The sequence below is a fragment of the Corvus moneduloides genome, chromosome Z (genome assembly GCF_009650955.1).
Source record: "Corvus moneduloides isolate bCorMon1 chromosome Z, bCorMon1.pri, whole genome shotgun sequence".
Taxonomy (NCBI): Eukaryota; Metazoa; Chordata; class Aves; order Passeriformes; family Corvidae; genus Corvus; species Corvus moneduloides.
In genome coordinates this window covers 4,757,370-4,771,758 of record NC_045511.1, presented here as the reverse complement: position 1 = coordinate 4,771,758, position 14,389 = coordinate 4,757,370, and the positions used below count along the sequence as shown (strand labels likewise).

Below are 14,389 nucleotides of genomic sequence, written 5' to 3'. Positions count from 1 at the left end.
GTCATAGAATTGTAGAATGTTAAGGAGTTGAAATGAACCTTAAAGATCATCGGGTCCCAGATCCTCTTCCATGGGGCAGAGACATCCCACTAGACCAGGTTGCTCAAGGACTTTTTCAACGTGGCCTTGAACATTGACTGGGTTGGGACTTCACCTACAACCTCCCTGGGTAACTGTTCCAATGTCTCACCACTCTCACAAAGAATTTCTTTCTAACATCTAACCTAAATTTCCCCTCTTTCAATTTGTACCCATTATTCCTTGTCCTATCACTACAGTTCCCGACAAAAAGCCCTTCTCCAGCTTCCCTGGAGGCTCCCTAAATGGATGGAGGCTGTTGACGGGGTGGCCTTCACAGCATCAGAGAGTATGCTGAGTTGGAAGAGATCCACAAGGATCATCGAGTCCAACGCTTAGCCCCGTACAGGACATACCCAGGAACGACGTGCTTTCCTTGGACACAAGAAGTGCTGGCAGGCTGGGGAGCAGGACGGCTGCTCCTAAGCAGCTCTGCTGCGTACACGGGAGCCGCAGGAGCAGGCAGCAGGTAGATAAAGCTATTACATTAGCGCTCCAGAGCAGCTCGGCCACCATCTGGTGCCGCAGGCCAGGGCAGGCCCCGAGGCGAGCCCGGCCGGAGCCTCCCGCGCCCTCTGCGCGCGCCCGGGGCGAGGGGCGGAGCCGCGCTGGGCGGGGCGCGCGGGGCGGCGGCCGCGCGGCGTCCCCGCCCCCTCCCGCGAGCCGGTGCTGCCGTGACGCCGCGGCGGCCGCGCAGGCGCAGTAGCGCCCGCAGCGCCTGTTGTATCCGGCCGGCGCCTTTTCTCCGCTCCCCCCCCCGCCTCCTCCCCGGCCGCCCGCCGCGCCCGCCCAGAGCCGCCGCCGCTGCCGCCGTGCACGGCCTCCCCCTCCCTGCACCCGGTGTGCCCAGCCGGCAACGCCTCCGATCTCCCCCGTGCGCCCCATGAAGCGATGGCAGCGGCCAACTTCGGCAAGATCCAGATAGGGATCTACGTGGAGATCAAGCGCAGCGATGGTGAGCGGGCCGGGGGGGGGGGGGCGGGGGGCGGCGGCCGCGAGCACTCTCCCCCCCCCCCGTGCTCCCCGCATCCCGGCCGGGCGGGGCCGCGCGCGCCGGGGCCCATTGTGTGCGCGGGGCCGGGGCGGGGCCACGCCCGGCGCGCGCTGCGGTTGTCACGGGGGCACGGGCGGGGCCGGGGGGGGCTCGGGGGGACCCGAGGGGGACCCGCCGGTGGGGCGGGCACCGAGACGTGCGGGGTGGCCGGGGGTGCGTGGGTGGGGTGGGGTTTGGGGCGTGGGTCGGTGGGAGGGGAGCCGGGGAGCTTTTGGCAGGAAGGTAGGAGGGCCTTCGGGGGGCGGGGGAGCGGGATGAGGTGATGGAGAGAGGGAGGGAGGGAGGAAAAGCCTTTCATATGAAAAAGGTAACTTCTTGTCTCCTCCGGTGCTCTGAGAATGGACACAACGGTAATGCCCTGACAGGAATGCTTTTGGACATTTCCATCACTTGGCAGAAAGCACGATGTTATTATTTTAGATGTTCTTTGTGATTAAAATGTAAGAAGAGTACTTGCTGTTTATGCTCGTGAGTTGTAATTTTTCTGTTGGAGATCCAGTGTTTCTCGTCTTGCCCAGCTTCTCCTGGTGGGAGGATGTGTGATGCTATCTGGAAATCCATGTGAATCAAGGAGGCGTGCATGACAGGTTTAGGGCGCCAGCTCTTCATATTTGTCTCTGGAGATATTCAAAGCCCACCTGGACATGTTCTTGTGTAACCTGCTCTAGGTGACCCTGCTTTGGCAGAAGGGTTGGACTAGATGATCTGCAGAGGTCCCTTCCAGTCCCAACAATTCAGTGGTTCTGTATGTTAGGAGACATCTGAAATGGGAAGTTGACTGAATCAATGGCAGGTCACTCATCACTTCAGCTGTTGGATTTGAGTGGAAATGTGTAGTCTTTTCTCAGCCTCTGTGAGGTCTGTGAAACCTGCTAAACTGGGGTGGGGTTCTGAGGGATTTTCTTGAAAATTTTTGTTGTTGTGGTTTTTTTTGGTTTTTTTTTTTTTTTTGCTGGGATCCAGGAGCTTGGAATAAGCAGATGTTTCTAAGGGAAGAGAGATGTGGAAGTCAAAGGCTCTGAAGCTAGCATGTTTTTGTCATGAGGCAGGAAAAAAGCAACCAACAAGCCTTATGTGGCTTGTCTTTCTTGTGTCCCGTCTGCAATTCAGCCGTACAATAAAATAATGGTTGGTGTTGGCTGGACACTGGATTACACCCAACCCCTCAATTTGTGCTGAATGGCTTGTCTGCCGCGTGAAGAATCTGATTGGTCTGGCAATTATTTGCATAACTCCTGTGGGTCTCTGGCATTTCAGAAAGCCTCGCAGTAGCAACCTGTAAAACTTTTTCTGATGTCTGTGTGAACTCCTAAGAAACTTTGCTGTTTGGTTTGTATGCCTTTGGAAGTTAAGGCACGAAAATGCTTTGTTGCTCTTGTTTTCCCTTCTATAGGGTTCTGCACACTTTTTAATATCAGAAGTGAGTTTGGTAACTCTCGAATGTAACAATATTTATTTTCCTTGCTATTAGTGGTTTATGTATTTTGCTGTATCACTGAAAAAGGCAATGTAGCACATTAAGTATATTAAACATCAGTAATATATACTAGGGATATGTCTTCACAGCAGTTGCTCAAACTGTAGGGTTTTGAGGGTTTGTGTTAAGTAGGGCCTTGTGTGAACAAGACTGAAGTATCATAACTAAGTGGTGGGTCCTGGTTATTGTGAAGCATCCTTGTTTTATTTTGGGACTGAAGGAGAGGTCCTGTTCTGGCTCAGCCTACTGCAGCTGTCATTCTCTTCCCATTAAACTGCAGGAGAAACTGTCCTAGGTATCTGGAAGGGAGCATTTTGTGAGAGGTATGGAAGGACAGCCAGCACTAGATTGCATTGCCTCATAGAAGGTAGTTTTCTAACCTCAACTGTGGTTCCACAGCAGTGGAAATTGATCTTGTTCCTGTTGACAAGGGGAGGGTCTTGCTGCCTGTGCCTCTGTCAGCTGAGTTGTTCCTACAGGCTTTCTCCCATCCAGTGTGTCTAATATTTTTTTTCTTCTGATTATTTAATATGTTAATTGATGATTTGATTCACTAAACACAGTAGAAAACTTCTGGATGTGCTAGTTTTCTGCACAATTAGTGTGTTCCAGTAGCTTATAGAGGGATCTGTGACCCCAGCAGTATCAGTATGTAGGAACTACGTAGTCAGGATGACATGGAGGTCTTTACATGTGATATTCTGGATCTGCTCTCCCCAGAGCTGTATCCTAGGAAGAATCAGGGCTGTCTATCATATCAGCTGCCCTTGGCTGAGAAAGCACCATTAAAACTGTTCAGGAAACTTTTGGAGAGAGGGATGTGTTCATGTGGGCTTTTCTTTTTACATATTGTCTTATCTGTAGTGATGTCTCTTTTTGAAAACTAAATATTATTTTGAGAGTTAGATATAGTAGTTGTTTAAGTTTTTCTTACTTACCTGGTTATTTGCTGAATCCAAAAAAGAAGAGTTTTACTTCGTTAGTGGGGTCAGTGAAAAAGTATGCAGGTTTTTTCATCTATCTACCATCTTAACTTCTGAATACAGAGTTTTATTAATTCCAGAGAACTATTTTTTTAAGTAAAAAGGAAAGCTAAAAGAAATGCATTTGTTTGGTGAATCATGATTGTTACAAGTAAGACCAGAACATTCTGGAAAGAAAAGTCACATATTCTGTCATTTTGACAAGTTCTAATTAGCCTGAAGTGAGAGATTTATTATAGGCCTGAATAGAAAATAAATGTTGTACAAAAGAAAGGCATTGTTAGAAGTTATGGCCAAAACCACATAAAAACAAGTTTGGATAAACCCCAGCATTTTCAAGAACAGATGTTGCAGAGCTGCTTGCTGTTTTTTCTCAGTGGGTAAACATTGTTATAACTGTTGCCTATATGTACCATAGCTGCAGATAGTATTTCCAGTTACAACTGGAATAACTAGTTATGTTCATGTATTGTAAGAGGTACTAAGTGGTTAGCTAGTTCAGGTTTTTATAGTAACTTCTGATACTGAAATTTACTGCTTGGTTTAATTTATGTATATTGCTTGAATATGCCTTGGTAGTCTGTCTTGGAAATGGGAAAGAACAACTTTGTTTTAGGTTGCAAATTGTTAAGGATGGGCTGCATTTCCACATTTGAAAAATGTGCCTTATCACATGGAAGCTTAGGGCAGTGAGGAGGAAACCAGAAGGTTTCCAGAAGGAAGGAAACCAGAAGCCAGACTCACTGTAATGATCTTGTCCAGAAGATGTCCCTTGTTCAGGTCTACAGATGGGCATTTGTCAGTTGATGAATTCCCTTTACACAAAAAATAATAGCCTGCCACTTTATGTGTGAACTTATACCTGTATCTACACTTTCTTGTGCATTATTCCATTAATTATGACAAAGACCAGTAGAACTACTTGGAGAAAGAATCTTTCACGTTTTGTCCCCATAAATGCAGTCTTTTGCTGAAATAAGATAAATCACTTCTACTCTGCAGCTCTTTAGTAGGTTGATTAATTTCTTTTTCTTTTTCTGTCCATTTCCTCCTCAGACTGTTCCTGTTCTTTCCATCTTTGCATATCTGAAATACTACCTAGAAAGACAGAGAAATTAATTATATATTTGCTCATTTTGAAAGTAGGGTGGGAAGGAGGGAGGAAGAGGCAAGTAAAATTCTGACATCACTGTGTCAGAAATAATGTAGAGGCATGAGGAGAAGGACACTCTTGTAATCAGGAGAGTGACTTAAGATCTGACTGAACTTTCAGGAAAGGAAAAACCCTGAATTTTTAAGGATTAACCATCAACTGGTGTAAAAAAGATCATGATTTTATGCCCCTTTTTTTCATAATACAAGAATAGGAGAGCTGTCAATGTTTGAAAATGAAAACTTGACATTTTTAAAAGGAGAAAGGACTAGGTACAGTTATCACATGGAGCTTGTTACCAGAGGAGATTGAATGTAGAAGCATAGCAGAATTTTAAGAAGGATGATAGAGATACCCAGTTTTACAATAAAAACAAAAAATACGCCAGCAACAGTGAACAGTAGTTTCTGTTCTTCCTGAGTCTGTAGTTTAGATAACGTCCTGCTGATGTGACGTAGGAAGAAATCTTGCCCGTGGCTGTGTTGTTTTTAACTGCCTAGTTAAGAATTTTCTTCATTTGTGTCTAGAGCAGCTGGAACTGGTCGTGGTAGAGAATAATCCATTCTGTCCAAAATCTACTGAGAGCTCCTCTCTCCTTAGTCTTGCTAAAACATCATGGTAACTGTTTTCACCTTCAGATACAAATGAGGCTACATTTTGGCAACAGTCAGGGCTATACTTTGTTTCTTTAAAACCCAGTTTCTGTGAAACTCTTTTCTCAGAGTTGAGAGGTCTGTAGCATCCTCTGTCTTCTGGGTAACCCTGTATCTTTATTTATGTACAACTCCCAATAGTAAGAATGATTTTATAGCAGGATAGAAGGTTTAATGATGCTATAAAATTTCTGTTCAGGTTTGGGTAGTCACCCTATTTTACAAGCTCTTGAGGATAGATTTAAATGGTAATGTGCTTTTACTCTTTCCTTTGGTGACGTACATCTATTTGTTCCCTATGATTAAGAGTTTTTTGTTACCACATTTAAATCATTTGACTCAATTACCTAATCCCTATGTAAGCCGTACAGACACAATGTATCTTTGTGCTTCCATAATAGCCAGAACACACCAAGGGTTTCAAGTCTGCTGTTGCTGGTCCAGCTAATGGGTCCAACATTTAGGCTTATCCAGTGTACATTATCATGGTTACATCCAAAGTTTTTGGTGATTGTTCCCTCTGAAGAGTTGACCAAGAGGATATATTAAATTTTCTGTGTCCTTTTGGAAATAACTTTTTAAGCGTTCTGCTTTCATTAAGCCATGAATTTTCACTGTAACTCACAGATTCTCAGATGTTTATATAGGCCTTTTGTGTTGTGTGGAAATAGCTTTTTTGCAAGGTGAATAACAATAGTTGAGTCCTAATCTTAAGAAAATCTTCTTATCTTTGTTCCATAAGTGTTTAATACAGCATTATTTACTGGCAGTAATGCCCCTAGAACTGTACATGGCAACTAGGATCACAGAGCTTGTATTGCATGTTTTTCCCCCAATAATCATGTTGTGGAGGAATCTGTTCTTTGTTTCTATTTAATAGGTAGAATTATTGTTCTTTGCACCCACGCTCTGTGGTGGCCTGTTGCTGGGCCCAGTGTTGCTTGTCTATCACTGAGTCCTGCAGTGGTAGGGAGGAGAAGAGAGATCCAACAGGCAGCAAGATTCTTTCATTTAATTATTTTACAACTCTTTAATAAGACTTTTTTCTTCATGGTCTAGTTGGTCAAAGGATCAGCCACCCCTTGGGGGGGATTGGCTAAAATCCTAAAACATCCGTTGTCAAAGTATTTTTCTACTGTACCATAAACAAAGCTCTGCAAGGTCACAGGTGTTCTTGGTTTATAGAACTCCACTAATATCTTCTGCGAGAGAGAAAAGTATCTCACGGGACTGGAAAGAAGCAAGAAAATTCTTGCTAGGAGCAATATTGTATCCGCGCTCATCTTTTCTTCTTGTGGCTTTATGAATGGAAGATTTTGGTGCACTGCTATGGCACCAAGCATCACTTTTCCCCTTGTTGAGGTGGGACAAGACAATAAATCATGGGGAAGAAGTCATGCTTGACTGAAGAGTAATGTCATTGCAGTAGTATCTCTTTCTGTTTGCTGTAGGAGATAAACTAGCCTTTTGAGGTTTTTTTTCATACATCCACTTACTGTGGAACAAGGTAGAGAAATGAGTGTGAAGTATTTACCAGGTGAGGTCTTTTCTCAGAGCACAAAATCTGTAGCATATTTATTGTCCTGACTTGTGGAGTGTACTAAAGTGGTTTTTTTTGATTCGGTTTGGTTTGGTTTTCTTTTTATGTTTTGTTTTTTTGTGCTTGAGGAATAAGTAACAGTAAATGGAGTAAATTCATTGCTCTATTACTGTTTGAGTTCTTTCTTTGTAAACATTTATTGCTTGTATCATGAAGGGCAATTTTTTTTTTCCCCAACTTTTCTTCCTGTCTTATATTTTGTTGGGTTATCTTGTCTTCCTCACCATACTGTATGACAGGATTTAGGATCAAGAAGAGAATGCTGTGGTCAACCCATGGTGAGCACTAAAATGTGTTCCCTATAATTGTTCACATTATGTCTATTCCAGAGAGGAAAAGAATTCTGTTACTTTTGATACATAGAAGGTTTATGTTAACTTCAGAATTAAGTTAAATTTCTAATGTGATACAAGAAGTAAGATACAGAATTTCACAGTAAGGACTGTTAAGCAGTCTTTACATTGTCCAGTAGTGAGAATGTATATAAAATATAATATATGATCAGGCATGAAGGTGTTTGTAATTTAAAATTGAAGAGTTTTTAAGAAGACATGGGATTTTAATAGTAAATTTCTCGTTACACCTCTGTAGCATAGATAAAGCTATTTGGAGGTGTATATGCTTTCAGTGTGTATTTCCAGATGTAGGATAGAAGTTTTTTGTGTAACTGCAATACATTCTTTGTTATATCTCTTTATCTATTTCTAAAACACAAAAAAGCTTTCAAATATATGAACAGTTCTTTTTCATTGCTTGAAAGCTTACGTATGTTTTCCAGATTTACAACGCATGTCTTTTCAGAAGTCTTTTTATGTTTTTGAAATTCCGTCTAACAACCTTTTAAAACATTTGCTTGTAGTCATATGTTCCAAACCTTTAGGTTTTATTGTGACTCGGTATTTGGGGTTTTATTTAAATCGTTTTCAGTAATGCACTGAATATAGACATGAAACCAAGTACTCCTAGCTATGGTGTTCGGAGTAATTTTTCTTGGGTTTGGGCAGATGTTTCCTTACTTATGTAAGACTGTTAGACGCTTTTCATAATTACATTAGCTACAGTTAGTTTTGACTATTAGGATGTTTAACTTTAGACTGCTTTGCTCTGCCTGCTGCATTGGCTTAGCTTTGTGTTAAATGTGTGAGGAAAGGAGGGCAGGGAACTAAAACTATGATTTAGATACATTGTTTAGATATAGATTGTCTAAAACTGCTATTAGCTATATCCTCAAACCTGTTTGTATTGTGTATGTACAGGCTCATGTGCTGTTTTCTTTTCCTGCCCTAGTTCCTTTCCTAAAAACATTTACAGTTTTATATTGCTTTTGGGTACAATTTTTTTTATTTTCACTCAAAGAATGAAACAGTCTGTATTTTTCTATAGTGTTCCAAATACAGAGATAGATTGACATGACTTTCCTACACCTTTGACTGCTGTAAAGGGATGCTTTGTATTCTGTACTAAGTGTTTAGCCATGAGACAGTGTTGACTGTGTCTGATAACCTGGAAACATGCTTTGTTCATAGCCCCAGAAGGTATCATGATAAGGTCAATTGTGACTTTAGAGCGTTCACATACCATTGATATGCTAGAAGTCAGTGAATTTATCTACCACCGTTAAATGCTTTCCTGGCATGCAGTCCCCCATGGAGGTAGAACAGGAGGCTTGATGATTACTTGTACCGCTCTTCTCCATGCCTGGTAATTGCTCTAGGGAAATCGGGCAGCCACAGGTAGTAGTTCTCAGGGAGGGTGTTAAAAAGATGGCATTGCCATTTCATTATTAAAAAGTGTTCTGCGAAGCTAATTTTGCTGCATTTGAATTTGGTCATTGCTAAATATGTAAAACTAGGTTTTGCATTTGTTAGACAAAAGGCAATAAAGCTGTGTGTAAAAATACATTAGATTTACCTTTCCTGGAAAAAAGTATGAATTTATCAGACTATGCTTATAAGTTTTTTAAAAATGTGTGTAGTGCACTGAACCATTGAGCAGCACATGCCTAGAAGACTTCTGATAACTCTACTATTACAGTCTAAATTCAGTTATTTCTTGTTGCTAGGAACCCAAGTTAATTTTAGAATTGCTTAAAAGGAGTGGGTAAGGAGTGGCTCTAAAAGACAACTCTGTAAAACTGTGTCTAACCAAAACTTTTAATGATTGTTTTCAAAAATGGGAATTACCAATTAGATTTAATTTAATTAAGCCACTTGATCAGTTTTTTTCTTTTGTCTTTTTTTTTTTTTTTTTTTAATTGGGTCTTGTTTAGCAACCCTGGATCTGATACTGTATTTTGACTCTTGGAAGAAGAATGGGGGATTTAGTTGCTTTAAAGGCTTGAATGTGGTAGTAGAGTTTTTTATTTTGCTTTATTCAAATAAATATGCTTTCAGAGTAGCTTAGTTTTTATTTAGTGGCAGTTCTTGGTTCCATCAGGCATAAGCTGCTTTTGGGATTCCCAGGCTTGCTAAGGGGCAGTCTGCTGCATTTTCTGCCACTGATGTAACACCAACACCATGTGATACTAATTGTCTTGTCCCAACCAATAACAAAGTAACTTGCAGATAACAAAAAGTCTTTTACTTTGTTTTAATTTTTAAGAGCGTGTAGTAATGCTGTTAACTTAGTAGAATGTTACTTACTTACAAGTTATTGGAAATCTCATTGCAGCTTTGCCGAGTTTTCGAAGTTTGATGTTCTCTTGGCTCCCATCAGGCACTCAAAGATCTGTGTAATTCCAGGTATTAGAAGTGTATTTTTAGTCTTTTCTGTTAATGACAGAATTGTTTATTTAAGAGCTGTCTTCAGTGGATGAGCACACTGAATGTGTGGGTGGAGGGAGGTGGATAGTGGGGTTTGTTTAAAACTTTCTCTTTAGAAGCAAGGTGTGTTGCATACTTATGCCCTTGCAGAGTTTGGCTCTAGAAATTTTGTTGCACAGGGCTGCACATTTTGTAGTCACTAAAATGTATTACTGTTATTCTGTGGCTAAACTACATACAGAGTTTGAGGAGTATTTCCAACTGGTGTAGTTTGCACAACTGATCTGTAGAAGTGTTTCATCTATAGAGATGCAGGAATGCATAGTGATGTGCTAATGAGCGTCTCTGGCTCTAGGAAGAGGTCAGTGGAAGTAAAATCAGCTTGAAAAGCATATGAACACTTAGGTTTTTGAATACTCAAAATTTCTAATCCTGCTTTGGGTTATATTTTGTTGTACTTCTGTATTTTTATGATCTGAACTTCCGTGTAAATTTTGGCATTTTAGTACAATAGGAATTCAGGTGGTGATGAATAATGTCAATATTTTAATCACGACCAGATGATTTTTAAGTTACAATAAGCTTTCATCAAGCACAGAAGAATTAAAATACTACTTAAAGTTTTCTTGTTGGTTTGAAGTTTCAGAACCTTGCTAAGATAAAATACAAGCTTTAAATTTGTGTGAGAATAAAGTCTCACTTTTAACCTGGAACAACAGTTGGCAGCTCTGTAATGAATTAAGTAATGGTACATGTTCTTCCTAAATATAATTTTGTAAAGTAAAGAGAAAAAAAAGCTCCAACAAACCTCTGTTTGACAGGATGGGTCATGAAAAGCAAAGGTTACCATTTGAAAATATCTGTAGAAGGTGCTGGTAAAAATTTTCTGTGTGATGCAAGAAGCTATTGTTTTTAGACAGGTATGGTCAGCTTCAGAGAAAGTAGAGAAAATCATGAAAAGGATGTCTCTGCCATTTATTCAAACAGCAACCAATGTGAAAAAGGAGGGAAGGGAGGGAGAAGACTGGCCAAGTCATGTCAATCTTTTGCAGATTATATTCACCACACTATTTTAATCCACCACAATCTTAAATCCTGTTACTAAGCAAATTTCAACAACCACTAAATCCAAATGCTGTTTGAAAGACTATCACGGTGTCCCGCAGTGGTGGGGAGGAGAAGAGAGATCCAACAGGCAGGCATTGTGCAGCAAGATTGATTTATTTAATTATTTTACAAACTCTTTTATAGAGTTTTTCCTTCATAGTCTAATTGGTCAAAGGATCAGCCACCCCTTGGGGTGTTTGGCTAAAGTCCTAAAACATCCATTATCAAAGTATTTTTCTACTGTACTATAAACAAAGCTCTTGAAGGTCACAGGTGTTCATAGTTTATAGAGCTCTACTCGTATCTTCCATGAGAGAGAAAAATATCTCATGGGACTGGAAAGAAGCAAGAGAAATTCTTGACCAGCAGCATATTGTAGCCACAAATGACTGTCTAGGTTTAATCCCAGATAGCAACTAAGTACCACAGAGCTGCTTGCTCTGTCCACAGACCTCCATCCCTGGTGGGATGGGGAGAAGAATTAGAAAAAAAAAAAGAAAAAGGTAAAACTTGGAGGTTGAAAAAAAAAAACCAGTTTAATGGTTGAACACTACTACTACCCCTAGTAGTAGTAGTAGTAGTAGTGGTAAAAACAGTAACATACTTGTAATGAAAGGGAGACAGCAGTAGGAGAGAGAGAAATAAAGCCCCAAAAAAGGCAAGTGATGCACAGAACAAGGTCTCACCACCTGCTCACCAATGCCCAGTCTGTCCCCATGCAGCAAGTTGGGCCCTCTCAGGTGACTTGCCCTGGTTTATGTACTGGGCATGACATTGTAAATATGGAGTGACAGGATCATAGAATGATTTGGGTTGAAAAGGACCCAAGAAATCATCCGCTTCCCCTACCTCATCACCCCTGCTGTGGGCAGGGATGCCTTCCACTAGACCTAGTTGCTCAGAGCCCTATCCAGTCTGACCTTGAAAGCTTCCAGGGATCCACAGCTTCTCTTGAGAACCTGTTCCTGTGCCTCACCACCCTCACAACAAAGAATTTTTTCTAAATAGCCAGTCAAACCTACTCTCTGTGAGTCTAAGGCTGTTACCCTAGTCCTATCACTACATGCCCTTGTAAAAACAAAGAATATCCCTTTGGCTAGTTCTGGTCAACTCTCCTGCTTATGCTTCCTCCCACGCTCTTGTGCACCTGCTCACTGGCAGAGCATGGGACACTAAAATGTCCTTGATTTGGGGTAAGCACTAAGTATTAACAACCAAAGCCTAAGTGTGTTTTCAACCCTCTTACTAGACCAAAAATGCAGCAGTATACTGGCTGCTAGGAAGAAAGATAACTCTATCCCAGCCGCCATATAAGGACATACTTGAGCTGAATCTAATAAATAATAAATCTAATAAATGCAGTGAAATTTATCCTGAACACAGAGGTCCTGGATCTGCAAAAATATGTGAAGAAGTATTCTGAGAGTAATTTTGAGAAGCAGTTTTAGAAGTTTACAGAAGCTGCCTGCAAAGTTGTTCTAAAGGTCTCCAAGGAACTGCTGACTAAATACAAAAAAGATGTCAAATTATATTCAGTTTTACAAAACTATTAAAAAATATATATAAGATACTGAACTATTCCTGCGACTTGTTTACACATTATGAGCTCATGGGACAGGAGCAAATGTTACCAGGAATTGAATGGAACCTTCACTTATGCTGCATCAGTAAAAGAAAAATTTGCTAAAGGACAGCAAATATGATCATTTTATACATTGATGTCTTGTTCTTATTTGAATAAAGTTTGCATCTCTGATTGCTTAATCTTTCTTAAATACAAGAACTGAAGGGGATTCATATGGGCTGTGGAAGGGACCAGCAGGTGCTGGAAAACCTCGCAGGAATTTTGAAAATGGGTAGTTTATTATTGTTTCATTTTGGGGTTTTTTTTACACTTTAGAAGGGGTATTGCTGTGGGAATATGTGACAAAATTTTTACTGTATGAAATATGAATGAAAACTTTTTATCTACTCTCCTTATAAGACTTTTACTGACATTGGAGAAAGTTGGGGGGTTTTTTGTTTTTTTTTTTTTAATCTGCTGAAGTGTTTTTGCTTTTTTTGGAGGTTCCTCAGTCTCCTTACTACTTACAATACTTCAGTAAGCTCACCACTTCTATATGAAGTACCCTAGTGGATCAGATGGGTGGTTCATCTAGCCCAGCAACTAGAGGCTATTTAGGGGAAGCACATCAGCCTCGTCTTTGTCCAAAGTCTTTGTCTTCCCCCACTGTCCAGAATTATATCTAGGATGTTAGAAGTATGACTTTGCCTAGTCCTAGCCATTTATAGACCAGTCATCTGTGAATTTACTGAATACGTTTGTGACCAAACTTACACTGTCTGCCTCTTGCAGACACAAGATTTAGAAGTTCCTTGCTTTCTGCATACAGAGGTACATTACCACTTTCATCTGTATGTAACCTGTGCCTTAAGAGACTGCTCCCAGCTTTAGTCTTGCAGAATTTCGTCAATAGTAGTTTTCATTCATTTTGTCCTTTATGGATGTAAAGTTTAACTAAGTCCACCCTCAGTCTTCTCCTTAACAGTGAACGGTCTTTACCTGCTTAACATCCTCATTCTCTTTGTCTTCCTAGTTGTCTTCTCTTATTCCACTACATCTTTTTTGAGGTGTAAAGACTTGTGCCACAGTACTTGAGATGTGGGTGTACCAAAGTTTTATTTATAGCTTGAAAAGGATACTGGCTTTTAAGTTTCAACAGCTTTTTTTTGTCATTGCAGGTTCATGGTTAGGCAATGATGTTTTTAGAGAGCTGAGTCAACTTAAGGATCTCTTGATCAGAGATTTCAGATTCAGCATTGTAAAGCCGTAATTAAGATTCATTTTCTCTGGATGTGTTGTCTTTCCTTTGTTTTAATGTTGAAGCTCATCTGCCACTTTTTTTCTGTACTCCTTTATTTTTGGGAGGCTCTTTTGGTGTCATGACATATAACTACCCAAAAAGCTGTTTTGTCAAAGGATCAGATGGAAAATTCAGTGTAATACAGAGTGTTACTAAACACTAGGCTCAAGACGTTCTGTAAGTTTGTAGCTAATGTTTTGAAAGGCCTATATAATAAAAGAAAACATGCTTCTCTTTCCCAATGCTCTACTTCATTAGTACTTGTTTGCATGCAATCTTCTCATACAGAGGGTTAAAATATTTCACAATTTGTACTGTTTTGACTGTGAATTTATCTTGCACCTGATTTTAGTCTAGTGTCCTGGTACCATGATAATTCTCAGTGCATATGTGCCAGTTCACTTCCGGGCTCCCATCTGGAGTGAACCAGATGACCTGCCTCCTACAGAAAACCTGAACTCCTGTGACTGGTTCTCGAGGAGAGGCCTGAATCGCATCATTTTGTCTGTCACTTCTTGGACAGTCCTTTATTTTAGTAAGCATCATACTTCCATATTCTTGTGCATGTATGTGGATATGCAGCACATGCACCTATTCATGCTCTTAAAAGCATCATAGTGGGAGATTGCAATGCAATTTTCTCATTTTTGTTTAGGTC

General features: G+C 40.7%; 1 protein-coding gene across 4 annotated transcripts in view; it reads left to right on the top strand.

The window, feature by feature from the left end:
* The first annotated feature begins 776 nt into the window (after window positions 1–776).
* The window catches only part of KIF2A (kinesin family member 2A), a 56,585-nt gene continuing 42,972 nt past the window's right edge, over window positions 777–14,389 (top strand). For 2 of the 4 annotated variants that reach the window (XM_032097299.1, XM_032097297.1), the window contains exon 1: window positions 777–1,033. In XM_032097299.1, the coding sequence (XP_031953190.1) occupies window positions 970–1,033 (64 nt within the window). In that variant the 5' untranslated portion in view covers window positions 777–969. The remainder of the gene's footprint in view (window positions 1,034–14,389) is intronic. The other 2 variants (XM_032097301.1, XM_032097300.1) reach the window with 1 other exon arrangement.